This window comes from Anomalospiza imberbis, chromosome 15, assembly GCF_031753505.1.
Source record: "Anomalospiza imberbis isolate Cuckoo-Finch-1a 21T00152 chromosome 15, ASM3175350v1, whole genome shotgun sequence".
NCBI lineage: Eukaryota > Metazoa > Chordata > Aves > Passeriformes > Viduidae > Anomalospiza > Anomalospiza imberbis.
Genome location: NC_089695.1, coordinates 17,281,806 through 17,301,927, shown reverse-complemented (window position 1 = coordinate 17,301,927; position 20,122 = coordinate 17,281,806). Strand labels below are relative to the sequence as shown.

The following is a 20,122-nucleotide window of genomic DNA, read 5'->3' as shown; positions in this document are numbered from 1 at the left end:
TGCTGAGAGCTGCTCCGTGGTGCTCTCAGCAGAGCTGCCTGGCTGGCACTTCCCAGTGCCTGGTGCCAGCAGATAGATGAACTAGCTACAACCAGCTTCATACCTCTGAGCAGCAGAGTTGCACAAAATGGATTAAGCAGGCTCAGAAATGACACATTTTGAGGCGCAGCAGAACAAAATAACTTTTTTTTGTTGAAAAAAAAAAGAAAAAAAAAGGAAAAAAAGAAAAGAGGAGTTGGCAGGAGAAAGGCAGATATCAAGTGAAGAACCCTGATTTTCTTTCTGTAGCAATGCAGGTACCACGTGAATCATCGCTGTCCTCGATATGTAAATAGAGGTTAGCTGGCACCCTCAGCACAAACCCTTATGAATAAGGGACTGATGCAGATACCCTCTCAAACCTTCCCCGTGCAACTCCCCGAGAGCCTTGCTCACGATTCCTCCCCTGGAGAGGAAGGGATCACCTGGCACCTGGCACCAACTGCGTCTTTCCCCAAACCTACTGCAAAAGCAGGACGGGGAGAAGCACGGGCGAGAGAGCAGGAGAGTCCCAGTTCCTCAAAATTTCCACGAAGGAAACGGCCACTGTTCATCATCCCGTGGCCTCCTGACAGCGCAGCCTGTCGGGGTCATCTGCTCTCGTGCTGGGGGTCTTTGGGGAAGCAGCTCTGGGGCTCCACGGAGGAGTCAGTAACCCAGTTGTAAGCAGAGGCTCGTACAGTAGTAATGGGGAGAGACGTCAGCGCCAGCCCGGCCCGCCTCCCGCTCCCAGTTAGAAGGCAGCATGTGACAGAGCCAGGGCTGGAGCCTTCCCCCAGTTTCATCAGAGGTTAAGGTACAAGCACAACACATGCTTACAACTTCAGGCGGTTCTTAAGCAAACGCATGCAAATCATAGCTGGGGGGGGCTGTTTTTCCTTCCTTTTTCCATCTTCTCTTTTCTTCCCATCGCAGCCCTGAGCCCCTCAGCGCACGTGGGGACAGAAGAGGAAACGGAATTATCGAAAGCAGGCGCCGGACGGCAGAGCACAGAGGGGCTGCACGGGAGCTGCAGCGAGCTGCAACGCTGCCCTCGCTGCTCCTCTCCTCCCACACCTGCAGATTTCAGAGCGGCACTGCTACCTGTGCTGCTCCCGCCGGGAACAGGGAGAGAAAACGGGGGACACAGCCAACTGCGTTTCATCAACATTGTCTCATTTCAGCACAGGCCATTTCACAGTTCCGAATTTTCCAGGGAAATGTTCACAACATGGTGGGCTTGCACCAGAGAGGGATGACAATTTGTAGGGTTTTTGTTTCCCCCCTCCCCCCCCCCCCGCTTAGCAGTCACTTTTTGGAATAAGATTCTTAAATTGGCACATCAAATGCTGGCCAAAAAGCAAAGAAAAAGAGAAACAAGGCTCCAGGCACGTGGTGCAACCATAAGAGCTTTTCATGTCATGGTTAACACACGGAGAACAGGAGGGTAATTATAGGGAAGTGGAGCCAGGAACTTTCACCTGCTCAGGGAGCAATGGGGCTGGTGGGAGCTGCAGCCTTTGAGCTGTACTTCCAGGGGCTGGCATCCCACACACGCAGCCCACTCGAGGGACAGTGTCCCACACAACCAGCCTCCTCTCCTCCAAGCCGATGGCTCCCTCAGCAATAACAAAATGGAAAAAACCCACAAAGTGCTTACAAAATCTCGGCCCACTTCTCACCTTTCCTGACCCTTCTGCTGTAATCAACCTGTCAGCAGCTCTTGGTTAAGAACCCAGGCTGCCTCCCACCAGCTCTGCCCCCAGAAGCCGCCCGGTCCCGTGCCAAGCCGGAGCGCTCTGGCGCTGGTGCAGGCGGGCAGAGGTGCCGGGACTACATCAATCTGGCTGGTGGCAAGCCCTGCCTGGTTCTGTCTGGCACACGCACCGCGGGCAAATCTGATTTACCGGGTCTCGAGCCCTTGCTTGTTTTGAACCCAAACGGCGGCAGGATCAGCCCTCGTCCTGCTCCCCACAAACACACACGCTCCTGGCTGTTTGCAGTCGCGGGGCTGAACTGGTGAGAGAGCAAGGGCTGGGATGAATGCGCTCGCTTCACAATCAGAGCTATTTTGTAATCCGTGGTTATGAAAGTGAAGGGTCGGGGGGGATGATAAATAACTACAGAAAACTCGTCCCACTTGCGGCAGCCTCATCGAGCCGACTGCGAAATGCGCGGCCGTGCTCGGGCTCAGCTCCGGCTCCGGCTCCTGCCCCGTTTATTGTATAGCGGCTCTCTTGCAGCCCCCAAAATGGAAAAGCATGCGAGCCCTATAGCCAGCACGGCTCGCTCTCGTGATCCCGCCGGAGCTGCCAAGGAGCCTTAATCTGATTTTAATACCCAGCTCCGTCCAAAACACAGCCCATCCACATTCTGGAGCCGGCGACTCGCAGCACCGAGACCCCTGTCGCTGTCGCACCCCCCCCCCCCCCAAACCTCCATCCCCCAAGATCCCAGCCCGTATGCGTGGAATTGACGCTCGGCATGACTCATCCCATAGCCCGGCTCTATCAGCCCCCACCGCGCAGCCCCCTGCGGAGCCCCCCCCGCCACCGCCCGCACCGCGCCGCCCCCTCCCCACCTTTGGGGGAGCCCTAACAACCGGGGGGGGGGGTGTCTCTGTACCGAAACCCATCGACCCATCAACTTGTCGCCTCTCCCCCCCAAACTGCCGGCCGATGGCGGAATGGGGGGTGGGGGGGCGGGAGTCCACGTGCGAGTGGTGCTGAAAGCTCCGGCGGGGCTGCGGGGCTGCGGCCGCCCGGGAGCCCCGGGAGGGGCGCGCACAGCCCCGCGGGCGGCCGGCTCCGCAGCCGCGGAGAGAACGGGACCGCCGCACTCCCCGGGGCACCCGGCGGACGAGCCGGGCCCCGCACCCCCGCTCCGGCAGCAGCGGCTCTTCCCCGGGGTGCCCCGGCAAGCAGAGCGGGGGGGTCCGTCCGTTCCCCCCCTCCGGCTGCAGCGCGCCGGGGAGCCGCGCAGCAAACCCCCCCCGCGCCGCCTACCTGGCTGTCAGCTAGGTAACTGAAGACGAAGGAGGAGAGATCCTCGTCGAGCAGAGAGCTGCAATCCGGCCCCGGCTCCGCCATCTTCCACCTCCGGCTGGGGCTGAGCACCGAGCATGCAGCAGGCGCGGCGGCGGGAGCCGGGCGGCCGGCGGGGCGGGGAGCGCGGAGCGCCGGGGCGGAGCCGCCCGCAGCCCCCGCCCGCAGCCCCCGCCCGCAGCCGCTGCGGGAGCCGGGCACCGGGGGGATCGCTGCGAGGAAGCGCCCCCGGGGCTTTGCGGACACGCGTGGGACACCACTTTTTGTGTGTGCCTTGGAAGTGGCACCCCGTCAAACGGGGGTGCCACCCGCTGCCGCGGCACGGCCCCTGGGTCGCTCCGAGTTTAGATGTGTCTGCGCTGGGTGCGGCGGGTCAGACCAGGGGGCACATCCAGGCTCGCTCTGGGGCTTTTAAAGTGCCCCGTAGTTCCTGCTGGAGCGCCTTCCCCAGGGACACGCACCCACAGAGGGAGCCCACTTTGAGCAGTGCCGCTGCTCACACCTTAAAACTGCCGGTGTTTAAAAGTGGGAGCACCCAACAGCGCCAGGCACCTCTCAGCAGTCCCCAGATCACCCCATGTGGAGATACATAAACCCTGAGAGCCGCGGTTGGGCCAGGGGTCACCTCCAGGCTCGGTGGGTCTGCACTGAAATGGGACCAGGGGACTGCAGTAAAGAGCAGAAAGGAGCAAAAGATCTGATTTTCCTTGTTTTCATTTCAGCTGCGGCTGTGAGCATCTTGATGTCACGCACGTCATCTTTCTGTCTGGGGTTTTGAGGCGTATCCTAAAAGCCCTTTCAGAAATAATTAATGATGGGACCAAAAATCTCATGAATGTTCTATTTACTTACCCGTAGCAATTACATGGGAAAGAGCAGGGCTTGGCACTGCAGCCTGAACTAGCTGGTACACAACCAACCAAGTGGCAACACCTGCAGCCTAATGGCTCCAAATCCTCGATTCCCCTCAGACTGCCTAGACAGGCCTGCAGGGTCACTGTAAAGAGCTGATGGAGCAAAGTGATGTGGAGCTACCAGGGTGAGGAGCTCTGTGCCAGGCTCTGGGGGGTGAACAGAAAGTGCTTCTTCCTCTGGCAGGAAAGGCCCACTGCCCATCCGTGTTCTCTTTGCTGTTGTTTCAAAGGCAGAGCTGTTCCCAGCCACTCTTTTAATTCCCTCTGGCCTCCCTTTGGCTCAGGATATGTTGCGAACACCGCGCAGTGTAGCAACACTGGGTTTTCCCTGATGATCCCAAGCCTTGCACCAAAGGGAGATGTCAGGAACAGCATCTGTTGTGTCACACTGAAGAGAGCTGCAGGCCAGGGTGGCCTGGCTGCTGGGATGGGACAAAGCAACTCTTCCTCATTGCTGTGCACTCTAGTACTAATTACTGAGTGCCAAAACACTTACCCAAGGTGCTTTTCCGGCTGCCCTGCCAGCAGTGAAACTTCTCTTCCCATGGGTGGGAGGCCTGGGCCCCCGGAATGCCCTGCCAGGATTCCCAGCTGTAGTCACAGCGGGCACAGCACAGACAGCAGGGCCATGAAAGGAAATTGCCTTGCTCTGGGGCATGTGCAATTCCTTGAAGACTGAGACTCAAATTCCCAGCTGACCCCGCTGAGCAGTGATCTGACCTGCATTCCTTTCCTCACAGAAGATACAAGTGATGAAGGCTACGGTGTGATGAAGATGAGCTGAGAACAGAAGGGCAGTTTGCCCCATCAGGGCTGGAAGGCCTCACCACACTGGTCCTTTGGGAGGAATTTGTTGCACAAAAGGCGAAGTTCACCCTTGAGTATCTCGTGATTTCCTTTCCACCATCTGCACTCAAGTAGGAAGTAACATTCGTGGGAATTACTCGTCAATTGTCATTTGAAAATCAAGTTGTGAATAGCTGGGTTTTTTGGAAATACCTTTTCCCTTCTGGTCCATGTGCCAGCACAGTTCCTCCCCCCTTGCTTTCTAACCCGAGGAGAGGAGCCCTTCCCAGCCTGCAGTGGTCACAGCCTGCAGGACACCCCCTCTGGCAGCAGCCACCCCCAGGCGTGGAGGAGCATGAGGAAAGCAAAGCCCAGCCTGCACTGCCCCATTTCTCCTCTGAGCAGACAGGTGAGGGCTCCTTCCAGCCCTGCAGCCAGAGCTGGATGTGGCAATGGGGTCAGGCTCCCCTTGTGCCGGGAGGGGGACAGAGGACAGCAGAGCACAATGGGGGCATCTTGGCCAAGTGGACTTTCTGCTGCTTCTGGGTTTCTGTGGCATCCTGCAGGATGAAGTACAGTTGCTCACGTGGCTGAAAGTTGATGTTAACCTGCCCAACTTCAGTTCCTGACTGCTCTGCGCTTTTGCACAGTCCAAGTGTTTTTATGTTCCTTTTGGTTCTTTTCACCTGTGAAACGGAGATCACACCACTTCCCTGTGCCCTGCAGTTTCTGGAGGAACTGGTTGAATAACACTCATAAAAAGGGCTTTGGAAGCACCAGGAGAGAGGCGAAGGAGGACAAGATGTTATAAGTGGTGTTGTCTCCACCTTCTTAGACGTCAGTCATGTGGCAGCCTCAGAAACACCTGCAGTGGGCAGGAATGGTGTCTGGGATGCCGTGGTGTGAATGGGACATCACACTGCCCGTGTCACACACCCTGCCCTGTGCACAGGAGCCGGCCAGCTCTGCCATGTGCTCACAGCTTTCCTCCTCAACCAGACCCTGAGCTTCGAGAGCAGGGCAGCTGCCAGAGCTCCAGCTCCTGCTGCTCTCTGTATTTATGGACTCCAAGAGGTGTCAGCCACTTCTGAGCAGAGTTAAGCCCCCTGTGCCCACCCTGGCCTGGCAGCCCTGGCTGCTCCGGAGTGCCCCGTGGCACCGCGCCGCTGCTGCAGCAGCAACTCGATGCTCAGCCCGGAGGGGCTGGGGATAACATTACCGAGGTAAAATATAACAGGAAATCTTGAAAATGTCCTTTCAAAACAACAGCGAGTGAGTAATGTCATTGGGCCAGCGGTCAGGAGGGGACAGGGTTTGAAGGTACCCTGAGCCTGCCAAAGGCCAGGCGTGGGACAGGGGCAGGAGCCAATGAGCGCCGGCTGGGCAGGAGCCACCCCGGCCGGGCGACCGCCCGCCCTCGCTCTCACGTTGCAGCTGCCTCTGTTTGTGGATGGCAAAATGTTGTAAGGACCGGGCAGTGAGAGGCAGCGGCAAATGGGGCTCCCCCCGAGTTACAACATCCGCAGCCGCCGGCGGGTCCCCGCCAGCCCCCCGCCTGGTGACACTCTCTGCTTGTCACTGGCGTGAAATGGGGGACTGGCCCGCTGGCCGCTCTCGCTGGGGACGGGGAAAGGCTTTGTGGGCTGGCAGGAGCTCTGTGGGCCCGTGGCTGCGTGAGCTGGGGGCAGCTGAAGGGGAAGGCGTCCCCAGGCTCCCCAGAGCCCTGCCCTGGAGCGCTCTCCATTCACGCACGCTGCGCGCTGGGGCCCCGCTCCCCGCGGGGCACAGCGGTTGGCAGTGCCATGCCCGGGGTTTTGCTGAGTTTCTCTGCCTGGCTCCTTTCCACGAGCTCTGCTTTCCCTTCCCCGCAGCCCTGCTCAGCACTCGGCTCAGCCTCATCCTTCACCTGAGATCACGAACACAGGGACAGAGTGTTGCTTTCCCTCCACGCTTTCTGTGCCTCATTAGCTGTGTGCACCTGGCAGCTCCCGCCTCCTCCTCTTCCTCCTCCTCCTCCTCAGTTGGTGACAGGAGGGCTCTGTTAGGCTTCATGGCCAGCAAGGAGTGAAAGTCTGATGTCCTCTCTGCCACAGGGCTGAGGGACTGACCCCTGGGGCTGGAGGGGACCTAGGAAACAAAAGTGGATTTTGGGGCAGGTGGGTGCTGGGTGGGCTCCTGGCTCCAAGATCCAGCTTGTCCAGGGGGCAGGGCTGAGCCTCTGGTACTTCAGAGGCTGCCATTCCTGCTCCAAGCTCCCTACGGTGTCATTGTGGAGTGATGTCCCACTGTGCCACAAACCCTCAGGCAGGCACGCCTGGACACCAAGGACACTCTGCCTGTGCTGTGGCACAGCCCCCCAGGCCCCTCTCTGCAGCGCAGCTGGCAGAGGGTCCCTCCCGCTGTGCCACCTGCCAGGCTCTCTGCAGCTCTCCCCCTGGAGCAGGGGCTGCTGCAGCTCCGTCAGAGGAGCCTGTGGCCAGCACTGAGGGCTGGAGGGATGCACCCATGCAGGGGGATGCTGAGCAGGGCTGCAGCCTGGCCCACCCTGCAGCCTGGAGCGTGCTGTGGAGGTAAATCCACACAGTTGTTGCAGGGAAAACCCGTGAGCACACAAATGTGATGGCAAAAGAGGAAGAAGGGGTTTTTGTGGATGCATTGTTGAAACAGATGGGAATTTCCTGGAGCAAGAGGCAGAGCCCAGGCAGTGGAGGGTAGGGAAGGCTCCTGCACCATGGCTCATGCTGCCCACCAGCAGTGTGGGCAGAGCAGGGGACCAGGATGCCCATTGACTCCTTATGGCACTTTGAGTGACTCATTTGTCCACAGAAGCAGCACACCCACAGCAGCTGAAGCAGCCTGTCCTCCTCCCCAGGCTGCTCTGGCACAGCAGGGCCAGCCGGCCCCTTCTGCCTGGGGATGAGAGGCTGGCAGCAGCCCAGGGCACTCGGCTCATCCTGTACCTCACTTCATCTGGAGGAAGGAACACGCTGTCAGAGACCTTGCACTGCTCTTTCTGCTCTGCCTGACATCCCAGCCTGCAGCCCGAGCCTGCCCCTCGCTGTTCCAGGGTCGGTGCCCCCCGTGCTGCCCCAGAGCAGCCTGGCACAGGGCACCAGCCAGCCATGGGACCAGCAGGATGGCACCATCTGCTTCGTGTCCCTCGTGTCCCTTTCACTCTGGCTGAGCTCGGCTTTCCCACAGCTCTGGCAGCTCTCACACTGTGCTGGCAGTGTCTGTCACAGCCCATCCATGTCATACCACTGGCCTCTTGCTGCCCCCCTGCCTCATCTCTGCCTGCCGAGCTGCCTCTGGTGCTGGTGGTGCTGCCTGGGCTCCCTTCACTGCCCGTCCCTGCCTGCCAGGACAGCACCGGGAGCCGGGGTATCTCCTGTATCCCCACCATCTTGCTGCCAGCTGCTCCCAGGAGGAGTGAGGGGCATTGAGGGGGCTGGCTGAGACCCAGGCTGGCCCCATCCTCTTCTGCTGATGGCTCCGAGCAGGGTAACTCCTCCTGCCTCTCCCTGGAGGCTGCTCAGAGTCTGGGTGCCTCTCTTCCTCTCTCTGTTTTAACTGCCTCATCCCAGAGACGTGCCATGGTCACCAGAGCAGGTCCTGATCCTCCTGCACCAGCAGAGCTGGCCGAGGCAGTGAGCAGTGGAGGGAGACGCTTTGGATCTGCAGCACTGCTGAGCAAGGACTTGCTGTTCCCCAAGCAGCTGTTGCTGGCAGGGATGTCCATGGGCATCTCCTGGCTCGTGACTCCCAGCCTGCCAGGCTGGCTCTGTCTGTCCCTGGGCCTCCATCTCGCAGCACCCCCTCCTCCTTTGTCACCAGCTCTCCTCTGAGCATCCCCACAATGACCGGCCACCACTGTCCCCAGCTCTTGCAGCCCTGCCTGGGCACGAGTGGTGGGAAGGGGCTGTTGCTCAGCCCCTGGCACCCCCTGAGCACAGACATTGCTGTCAGAGCAGAAACCCCTCTTCAGGGGCTCCCCCCTTGGCAGTCTGGTAAGTAAAGCCACCCTAGGCACTCTGGGGAGTTGGGGGCCGGGGGCTCAGTGGGGCTGGCTGGTGTGGGGTGGGCAGCAGGCACTGGTGCATCTCCCAACCTGTGCAGACACTGCTGTGCTGCTCCTCAGCGCCTCAGCACCGTCTCCCTGAGCAGGAGACTCTTCAGCTCCAGCCAGGGCTATAAATAAAACCACGTTCTTTTGTCCCGCCAAATAGGTTCTCATTGATTTTACCTATTCCTCCTCCTCCCCCCGAATCCCTCTGGAATGTGAAGTCAGCTGTGGAGGAGCTTGGGGAGCCGCCAGCCCGGCTGGGGAAATGCCACCCCCTCCAGCCCCTCTTCCTGGGAATAGCTGCTCTCCCCTGGCTCTCACTCTGAGCAGGCGGCACCACTGGAGGAGAGCAAACGAAGCTCCCTGGTGGAAGTTTGCCGGCTAATTATTTATTAATGTCCTGGCAGTGCAATCGCCGGCAGCCAGGCAGCCCCTGAGCCGCAGGAGAAGGATGAGGAGGAGGATGGAGAGCTCTGCCGGAGGGGCTTTCTTGCCGAGGAGCTCGGGGTGGGCTGACACCGCTTCGGTGTCCGGCGGCTTCGGTTAGCCACGGCTGAGGTAAAGGGGGCCCATCCCAGAGACCCTGGGAAGTGCTGAGGGCTGGTCCCAGGGTGGCCCCAGTCCCTTGAGGGGCTCAACCCCCCCCAGAACAGGCAGCGTTTGGATGCTGACTTGCTGCAAGCAGCTCTTCTGCACACAGGAGCTCCCCGTGCAGGGATAGCAACAGAAATAATGCAGCAAATCACAGCTCGCACAGCCTCCCCGGCACTTGAAAGCATCTCGAGAGCTTAAAAAGCTGCAAGATGCTCTCATTCCCATCCTCTCCCTGCTCCTGTGCTTAGAGGACGGGGAGGGAGGTGGGGGGGAGCATCAATTTCCCCGGCAACGGGGCCCCGGTTGGGCTCGGCGGGCGCTGCCCGCTCGGTGCGGGAGGCAGGGCAGCCTCGTGCTGCCCGAGCGGGGCTCCGGCTGACTCATCGCCATGCAGTATGCAATTACCACGGCAAGTGCAGGCCCCTGCTGTTCCGCACAGGTATCTGTGTCAGCCAGGGCTATTTCCAGCTCTCCCCGCACTCCCGGCTCCGGCGAGAGGTAAGAACGCAGCCGCCTCGCTCCTCCGCCTGCCACAGGGACGGGCACGAGTTTCCCAGGAGCAGCGAGCCGGGGGGTTGGGGATGGCATCCCAACAGCCCGAACTGCACAACTGGGGGAGGAGAGAGTGCTGTGCCATTCACTGCCCACGCGTGCCGTGGTGCTGAGGGCGCAGGCTCCGGCTGGGAGCGGCCGGGGGCTCGCAGCGCTGGCACCGGGCACGAAGGATTTAGGGCCGATATTATCAGTGCTGGTGGCGCTGGCAAAGGAGCAGCAGGGACGGGATAAAGCACAGTTTGAGAAATGCTCCGGCCTGGAAAGGCAGGGGAGGGGAGGGACCGGGATAACAGGAGTGCAGCAGTGAGTGGCAGCGCCGTTCCCTGATGGAGCAGGTATCCGGAGCTCCGCGGGTCAGCGGCTCTGCCTCCCCATCGGACATCGAGTGCCTGCCGTTCCCCAGCAAGCTGTTGAGCCAAACTGCACTCAGAGAGTGAGATTTTTGCATTCCCAAAATGCTTGCCTAAGATTTTGCTCTCTGCTTTTCGCACTGGTTGTTGTGAGCTGGAACTGGGGAAAGCCTCAGGTGTCTTGGACAAGGATGGAGCCCTCCAGGCACAAGCCTCGATCGTGGCAGGGGTTTTACAGCTGGGGCTGTCCCAGCAGGGCAGGAGCTGCAGCCCTGTCCCCGTGGCCATGAGCAGAGGCAGCTGTGCCATCACACCAGTGCTTGGACTGGGAAGGACTGGTGTCCCTTCCTGGGAAGCCTGGGTGGGATGAGTCTGCCCAGGGGGAGCAAGCCCAGCCTTGCACAGCCTTTGGGGGTTTTCCCGGGGTGCTGGAGGTTTGCTCACCTTCCCCTGGAGGGTGTGATATGGGAGGAGCCTTCTCATGTGATGCAGATGTGCCCGGCGTGGGTCTGCCCAGGGTGGTGACACCATGGATGTGTGACATCCCTGGAGCCCCAGGGTGCAGGCTGTGTGGCAGGGAACATTGTAAGTCCATTTTCCCTGCCCTGAGTGTGAGCTGTGTTCACCCCCCAGCTGGGCTCGGGTGGCTGGGCCTCCTGGGGGCAGGTGTGGGGGATAATGGAAGGAGAAGGGATGGATACATCCAAGGGGCTGGCAGGGCTCTGTGCCTCAACATCCCTTTGGCCTTTGCCTGACCTGTGCCCTCCAAAGCCTGGCCTAGGAGGGGGTGAGGCCACAGCCAGACCTGAGCCCCTGCTCCAGGTGCCAGGCTGAGAACGGCACCCGGCACCATTGTCCTTCCCACAGCCATCAGCAGAGCCCTCAGTACGGGAGAACTGCTACAGTATTTCACTGGAAAAACCACATTAATCATCCTCAGCACCGCCTCCCTGGCCTTTGTCACAGTTTGGTGCCCCAGCACCGGCATTAAAAGCATTATTTATTTTTAATAAAAGCTGATCTGAAGAGCGGCGTTGGCGGGATGATAAAAATAAAAATGCAGTGGTTGTCACAACTGTCAGCATCCCTGGGAATGGGGTCTGGCAATGCCCGGCTGCCTTCCCCTCCAGCCGGAGTGGCTGCACAGGAAGGGAGGGAGCGGCCAGCAGCACGTGCCTTGGGCAGCCTCTGTGCCAGGAAAGCAGCTCCTGCTCCTTATTTTAATACACAGGTGCACTTCTCCAGTGTATTTGTAATTTTCTAAATGTTTAGCAACTTTAATTTCATTTACTGCATGAATAAATGAGCAAATAGGACATATACAAATGCTGGGAAGTAAATTAGCTTAAGGCCTTTCATTAAAAGAACTATGTGTTATTAAAACATCTGTGTTGCAATGTGCTGATATCACATTAGCAACAGGAATAAGAAATCCTGTTTATCCCTAGGAAACTAGATTTTCAGGGCATGGATCTGGCAGCGTGCACCAGGGCTGAGGCTGTAAACCACAGTGCCTGGCAGCATCTCCATTTCCTCAGGGAGCCCTGGAGAGTCACGGGGCAGCATTCCGTGTCCCAGGCTCCAGGATGAGCTGAGAGCTTCATCCCGAGGATGTGCCTGGAAAAGTCTGCCTGCACTGCCCAGCCCCAAGGCACTGTGCATCAGGCAGGGGAGAGGCAAGCGTGCAGGAATTGAGCAGAAATTGTGCAGGAATTGTGCAGGAATTGAGCAGGAATTGTGCAGGAATTGTGCAGGAATTGTGCCGGAATTGTGCAGGAATTGTGCAGGAATTGAGCAGGAATTGTGCAGGAATTGAGCAGGAATTGAGCAGGAATTGTGCAGGAATTGTGCTGGAATTGTGCAGGAATTGTGCAGGAATTGAGCAGGAATTGTGCCGGAATTGTGCAGGAATTGAGCAGGAATTGTGCAGGAATTGTGCAGGAATTGTGCAGGAATTGTGCCGGAATTGTGCCGGAATTGATCAGGAATTGAGCAGGAATTGTGCTGGAATTGTGCCGGAATTTATCAGGAATTTATCAGGAATTGTGCTGGAATTTATCAGGAATTGTGCAGGAATTGTGCAGGAATTGAGCAGGAATTGTGCCGGAAGGATGCAGGAAGCACACCTCACTCACTTCCTGACCATCTCTTTCCATCACTTTTCCTTCTGGCAGACGGGAACAAAGCTTGACTGGAGGCCCTGGGAAGAGCCCACCCCAGCTCCTGCACATCCCTGCTGCTGAGGCTCTGCCTGCTCTGGCCAGCCTCGCAGGTTTCTCTGCAGAGCAGGGTCAGGGAGCTGCTCCAGGGCTGCTCCTCAAGCTCAGGTTTCTCCCTGGCTCTTCCCGAGGAGCTCCATGCGCAGGGCGCCGTGAGCAGCGGGGTTTGAATGCTGTCTGGCCGAGGCAGAGCACAGCCGTGGCTGGGACAAAACAAAACCAGCATTCACGGGCGGTCATTGAAATTCCCAGCAGCTGTTCCCTCCCAGCACACTCAGGTCTGCCCTCCTTTGCTGTCCTCAGGCACTTCCAGGGACATTTTCCTGGGTTGCAGAGGAACCAGCTCACCCATGACCAGCATCCCTCCTCCTCCTGCTCCTGCCTGATAAAAACAAGCCCTGGCGGGGTGGCACTGCCTGGTTCCGTGGGTCATCCAGGGCCAGCTGGGTGCTGCTCCCTGGCAGGGCACCCCTCGGTCAGGGCACCCCCAGCCCCTGCCCCGCGGGTCCCACAGCCCTGGCTCCAGCTCAGCCCCATTTCCTCGTGGTGCTGCCTGAGCCGCTGAGGCCGAGCCAGGCTGTGGGGGCGGCTGCCCAGCCTGTCTCCAGCAGTTCCCCGCAGGGCTGCAGCGGGAGAACCCCCGGGACACCGGGAGAGCCCTCAGGGATGGGGCGGCGGGGGCCAGGCACAGCCACAGCAGCCCGAGCTGGAGCTGAGCGCCGCCCCGGTGAGGAAGAAATTGCTCGGGCACATGTTTCGGTCTGGTTGGGTTTAACCCCAGCCCTGCCTGGCCCTGGGGCAGGCAGGGGCACGCCGGGCACGGCAGCAGCAGCCAGCTCACTGCGGTGCCCACTGGAGCCTGGCAGCCGCCCGCTCGCTCGGGGAGCTGGGGCTGAAACGCCGCCTGCAGCCCCAGCACGGCTGCGAGCACAAATGGGTTTAATGGCCTCAATTTAATTCCCATTTGGACACGGTGGGGAAAAGATATAAAAGGACGGAGAAGGAGAGCAGGATCCCGGATCGGCGCTGGGATGGGATGGGATGGTGAGCTGCACACATGTGGGAGGCACGAGGTGCCAGGGGTGAGGGACAGCAGAGGGGATGTCATCCCCCTCTGGATGTGCCCAGTTCCTGTAGCTGGAGCCACCAGAGTGGGGATGCACCAAGCACGGAGCTCCCCCATCCCAGGAAATCCACGGGCTGCCAGGAGAGTGCCCCTCTCCCCCGCCTCTCCTCACCCAGGGTGTCCCTGGGGCTGGAGCACGCCCAGACAAAGGAAGGCTGGCAGAGGGAAGGTGCCACTTCAAGCCCTCAGGAGCCAGGGATCCGATTTCAAAAAATAAAGTGAGGTTTTCATCTGTATTTGCTTAGCAAGGTAATGACTTTATTGCTGATTTGATGCTCTTGTCCCCGATGACTGAGGCACAAAAGGGAGAGCTGATAAGAGTGAAGAGGTCTGGCCAGAGGGATGCTGGTGGCTGCTCTGTGCCTGGCATTCCCCACCTGGATCCCTTCCAGGAGATTCCAGAGATGCTGTCAGCTCTGGGAGATGGACTGTGGGCATGGGGAGGGCAGCAGCTCGAGGAGGTGAAAGCAGCAGCAGCCAGCCCTGATAAGAGCTGTGCTCTGCCCCGTTATGGCTGTGGGGAAGGCACCAAGAGGAGCACAAGGTATTCCATACTTGGTGTGACCTGCCCGGGTCAGGCTGTACCTCTGGCCTCATCCTCTCTGGGAGGAGCAAAGCTTTCTGGTGGGGAGGAGAGGAGATATCCCCCTTGCCTGACACCCCTCTATGCCCACCCCATGCCCCGGGGTGACTGCTGAGGCCTGGCAGGCAGCAGGAATGCCCCTCCTTGGAGGATTCAATCACTCCCAGAGCAACCCAGCTTCATTTCTCCATCACAAGAAACAAGCTGATGTGTTTTGCCTGAGGTAACTGCTTTAGACTGGGAGGGCAATCCCAGCCCCACTGCACCCAGTTCCCCCCAGCCTGAACAAGAAGCTGCGCAAAAAACACATTTTCTTTGCTGAGGAGGAGGTTTCTCCTCTCCCCCACCACTTGTTCCAAGTTTGCCAGTCCCACAGAGACACGAGCAGAGCTCTGTGCAGCTGGAGGGTTAACATCTCAACTATTCCAAATAAACAGAAAATGACCCAGTTTCTTTATTTTCCTCTTTTTCCCAAAGTCCAAACACCCAAAAAAATGAGATGGTAAGTGGAAGCCACAAATAGATTTCATGTATCCTGGCAGAGCTGGGAGATGAAAGCAGGGAAAACAGCTCCTGCCTCCCCTGCTCAGACCTGGGAACGGTGCAGCACATCTTGCCAGGGGTTAGTTTCCCTGGATCAACAAAGCAGGAGAGGTTTGGGGTCTGATCCCAGCTCAAATCCTCATCCCTGGGGGACCAGGCTCTTCCCGAGCTCTCCCCAGTGCTGCTTCCATCTGCCTTGTTCCAAGCATTAAGGTGAGTGGCAGAACGTGCCCAGCCTTCAACTATTCCTATCACGTCCCATCTGGAGACAGAAATCCGCCTGCTGGCTTCACAATTAAAATTGAAATGATTTGATTATGGGGCTTCATTAGTAAAAACAAACACCAGGCAGCCTCCCTCGCTCTCCCCCCACATCCCCGCCCAGCCGTTCCTCCCTGGGGCTGTTTTAGGTAAATCCCAGCCGGGATGAGGTCGGGCTCACAAAAGAGTTCGTGTCTGCAGCCTGTAGCTCCTGTCGGGAGCAGCCTGAAAGAGGCAGATTTTAGACCCACAAATCTCCTCCTTTGGGCAGAGATGAAGGAACAGCCCCGATGGCTCCATGGGCTGCACGGAGTGCCCGGCACAGCGGGGAGGGGAGCAGGATGCTTCCCAGCCCCTCTGGATGCTTCCCAGCCCCTCTGGATGCTTGTAGACCTTCCCAAGGGGTTCCCACAGCTCCTGGGGCTCCTGCCTGGACTCCATCCCCTCCGTTCCGTGAGTCTTTGCAATGGGGCCATTTGTACCTGCACACCAACCTGCCCTTGTCGTTGCTCGCTCCCTTTTCCTTCCCTGCAGCTGGAGCATCCCACGGGAAGGGCTGAGCAGGCTCAGAGCAGGCATAGAGTAGGCACAGAGTAGACACGGAGCAGGCTCGGAGCAGGCTGCCCGTGGTGTGTGCAGATGCTCCAGTCCCTAAAACATTGGCAGTTCTGGGGGAAGCAATTCAATTAACACTCGGGGCGTTGGGAACAGGCTGTGCAGGCTGGGAGAGGAGGAATGCCAGTGAAGGAGGGCTCGGGAATGCTGCTGGGTTAGGGTGCACTCCCAGGGACTGGTTTACTCCAGCAGTGGCAGGACAAGGGGAATGGTTTCCAACTGACAGAGAGTAGGGTTGGGTTAGATGTTAGGAAAAAATGGAAGTGTCCCCAAGCCAGTGGCACTAACAGCATTACTGTCCTACCCTGGCTTGCCTTATGGGCTAAATCTTTAACCAGATCAAGGGTTTAACTTTATCAGTAGCTGGAAAAACGTGGCACCACTTCCCCGGGGCAAAGTATCTTGAGCCCTGCAGAAATCCCTTTCCCTGGGCCTCACTCAGCAGCTCCTTCGCCATGGGGACCCGTGGAACCCTCTGGAGCAGGGAGCACCCAGTGCCCCATGCCAGACCTGAGCTCCCAGCTGCTTTTCCCTTCAAAATCACGATTTTCACAGCCCTGAGGAGCTGGCACTTCCCCTGGCAGGGCGTGTACCCGGTCATGGATTGCCCTCCTGGTGGGCAGTGCAGGAGAGAAGCCACCTCCAGAGCAGAGGCTTCTGTGTCCCCTCAGGGGAGCCCCCCAAAATCCCCCTGCCAGCCCCACCAGCTCCCCAGCCCTGGCAAACCTTGCACATCCCCTGCCCAGAGCAGGATGATTGATTATTGTTATTAGAGGTGGAGAACAGTTTCTGTGCACAGCCAGGTGGTTCAGGAGCAATTCGTCACCCACCGGCGAGGGGGGCCGGGCTGTCCCTCTGTCCCTGCCAAGGTGGGAGCTCTCTGCAGCCTCAGCAGGGTCCGAGGTGGCTCCGGGCACGGCCAGATGGAGCCCAGTCTGATGGGCACGGGCTGCAGGGCAGGGCTCCCACCTGAGCTGATCCCTGCACTTCGGGGCATCCAGCGGGATAAGGAGGTGGGACCGCAGCCCCCAGCCCCACGGCAGGGATCCAGCCAAGCCCCACGGCAGAGATCCATCCCAGCCCCACGGCAGGGATCCAGCCAAGCCCCACAGCAGAGATCCATCCCAGCCCCACGGCAGGGATCCATCCCCACGGCAGGGATCCATCCCAGCCCCACGGCAGGGATCCAGTCCCATGGCAGAGATCCATCCCCATGGCAGGGATCCACCACATCCCCATGGCAGGGATCCACCACATCCCCATGGCAGGAATGCAGCCCCATGGCAGGGATCCATCCCAGCCCCACGGCAGGGATCCATCCCCATGGCAGGGATCCACCAAATCCCCATGGCAGGGATCCATCCCCAGCCCCATGGCAGGGATCCACCCCAGCCCCACGGCAGGGATCCATCCCCATGCCAGAGTTCCAGTCCCACGGCAGGGATCCATCCCATCCCCATGGCAGGGATCCACCCCAGCCCTACGGCAGGGATCCAGCCCCACGGCAGGGGTGATCCCCATCCTGGTGCCCCCATCCCCTGCCCCCATGGCGGTGGTGCCCCCACCCAGCGGAGGGGCAGGGAGGGGACGCCGGGAGCACCCGCAGCCCCCGGCACAGGGGAGCTGGGGGCAGTGCCAGGCACGGCTGTGCCAGCCCAGCCCGGGGCTCAGCTGGCAGCGCCGCCACAGCAGGACACGGCGCAGCCGGTGCGGGCGGCGAGGGGGGGCTGTAATGACGGTCCAGCTCAGCAAAGGTAGCAGAGCATGAAAGCAATTTCACACTTTATTAGACAATTCAGGTGCCAGCTGCACCAGCCTGGAGTGAGCGCTGCTGTTCACAGCTCCCCTCCTGCTCCGCAGCCCCGGGCTCGCTCTCCGTGGGGCTCAGCCCTTCCTCGGGCCACGCTGGTCCCAGAAGGCATGAGAGGGGCCAGCCAGGGTGGCCGGGGGCTCGGGCTGCTCCTCGTGGGCCACCATGGGCAGGTGGCAGGGATCATTGCAGCACAGGCTGGCTCTGCTGGGAGCCAGCTCAGCCTGGCAGCGTGGGCAACTCGAGCTCCGTGCCTAAAGCCACTCGGGCTGGCTGTGCCCTTCAGCCCAGGTGGCCACCCTGCTCCTCCTGGCTCCCCACTCTGAGCATTTTTGCCCTCTCCTATTCTGCACCCCGTGGTGAGGGGATGGCTCTGGGATTGGGAGCCTGGGCTTGGGGCTTGTGGCGGCTGCTTTTTCTCACATCTCCCTGCCCCCGGGGTGCCCCAGCAGAGCCGATGGGCACATGGCCACCTGGGCACTCAGCCATCCTCCTGGCATCCCGGGATCTCACCTGGGATGTGTTTCGTGGCCCCGCCGAGTCCCCAGGGAGCAGCAGGCACACAGAGCAGAGCCGGAGCTGCCCCGTCCTGCTCCCGGCACGTGGCCGGGCTGGCACCCACGCCCTGGGGACACAGCCGTGCGCTGTCACACCCCGCGGGTGGACAATATCCAAATGCCTGCACGTCCAGGATATGAATCAGCCCGGACAGGAGTGAAGCAGCCGCTCAGGACAACCGGAGCTGCCCCGGAGGCTGCTCCAGCAGCCGGGCAGCGCCGCTGCCAAATTCCATGCGGGTTGGCGGGCAGGTCGCGGGCAGCAGCGGCTGCCTGGCTCCGCTGCCACCTCCAGATCAGCCCCGGGCACGGCCAGCCCCTGGCCTGGCATTCATTTCCCTGTTTGCACGGCTCTGTTTTCCCGGTGCCGAGCCATGGCACGGTGGCACCGGGCCAGGGCCGTGCCTAACCTTGACCTGGCCTCCTGGCGAGCAGCTGGCCCTGCCCAGCTGTCCCCCCGTGCCCCCAGCCACAGGCATGTTCCACCGGGCCAGCCAGAGCATTCCTCCCGGGAGAGCCTGTCCTTGACAGGCTATTTAAAGGCACACTTGTGCCCTTTATCCCCCGTCGTGTTTGGGCTGGAAGAGCCCCGTGCCCTCCCGTGACTCCAAGAGGGCACTTCCAGGCTCAGGGCAGCAGCAGTGCTGGGTGAATTCACAGGAGAAGGGAGGGATGCAGGCACCCACGTCCTGCAGCCAAGGACCAGGCCCTGTCCTGGGGACAGACCCCTGGGTAAGGTCCCCTGGCCATCGAGGCTGGCAGCAGGACTGGGGGAACAGCAGAGCCCAGCTCACCCCTCGGCACCCACAGGCTGGAGGAGCCACATGAACTCATTTCCCTCTTCCTGCTGGATGTCAAGCCAAGCCCTGGCCACCCCAGCCCTGACCACCTCAAACCTCCTTCCATGGGAAGATCGGGGCCCAGGCAGCAGCGGGCTCAGCACTCCGTGTGCCACCGTCACCTTTCAGCCTCTGAGGGGTCTCAGGCACCTGAGGGCTGTGGAGCAGGACCTGCCCGGCCTCCCTGTGCCATGGCCTGGCACAGGGCTGATTGCGGGTGCACCCCACCGAGCTGGCAGGAAGGTGACTCGGGAGGGAAACCCGACCTGATGGGATTTGATCAGGGATGGAAAAATCCAGAGGAGCCACCTGCAGGGAGCTGGAGGGGTGAGCCCTGTGGCTGCAGGGCCTGGGCTGGGTGGGCAAGCACAGACACACAGCCCCTGCTCAATGACCCTCATCCCCAGCCTACTCATTTTCCCTTGCTGAGGAACCCACCAACCTTTCCCCAGGCTGGGAGCATCCCCAGGACATGTCCCCAGCTCTGGCACTGCTGTCCCCTCCCAGATTTTGTGTAGGTGAGCATTTCCTCGGGCCTTTCGAAGGCACCTGGGCAGACGTGGCTGCCCCCAGCCACCCCACAGGTACAGGTAAAAGGAGGGTGAGCCCCACTCTGCCTCAAACCAGCCCCAGCCCCGCACGGGGGACGCACAGGGCAGTGCCTGGGGCTGTCCCCACCCGCCTGGCACCTGCTCAGGGTTGGGTGAGGACGTGCCAGCCCTGCCCTGCTGCCCAGCCCGCAGTCACGGCTGCCCTGGGGAGCCCGCGGGGAGCCCGTGGGTGGCCGGGCGTGCTGGTGCCCCCGGGCAGGGCAGGGCAGGGCAGGGCGCAGGGCCCGGCGTGCCAGCGCTCGCCAGCCGGCGCGGGCACCTTTGATGCGTGCAGCGCCAGGAGCCCAGGGCAGCCGGGGCGACGCCAGCCGGGTGCTCCACTGGCCTCGGGGAGGGATGGACAGCGTGCGGTGCCAGTCCCGGGGCGCTCCTGAAGTCCCCTCTGGCACCATGGCAGAGCTGACCACCTCAGCCCCACCAGCATCTCCTAACAGTGCGGCCACGGGGAAACTGAGGCATGGATACCTCGGGAATGGTGGGAGGGGGGCTGTCTCCGTTCTCAAACGGAGCCTTAGGTCAGGACCAACACGGATTGATTCTCCCTAAAACCACTTCCATGGGACCTGTGTCACCCCGCCGGGGATCTGCGAGGGTCGCAGGGGGACGGGGCACTCGGGAGTCCCGGGAGAGGCGG

The 20,122-nt window shown here is 60.5% G+C and overlaps 1 protein-coding gene across 1 annotated transcript in view; it reads right to left on the bottom strand.

Moving 5' to 3' along the window:
• Positions 1-3,201, bottom strand: part of PPARGC1B (PPARG coactivator 1 beta) — a 47,371-nt gene extending 44,170 nt beyond the window's left edge. The window contains exon 1 of the mRNA XM_068206198.1: positions 3,024-3,201. Coding sequence (XP_068062299.1) covers positions 3,024-3,107 — 84 coding nt within the window. The 5' untranslated portion in view covers positions 3,108-3,201. The remainder of the gene's footprint in view (positions 1-3,023) is intronic.
• Positions 3,202-20,122: the final 16,921 nt, after the last annotated feature.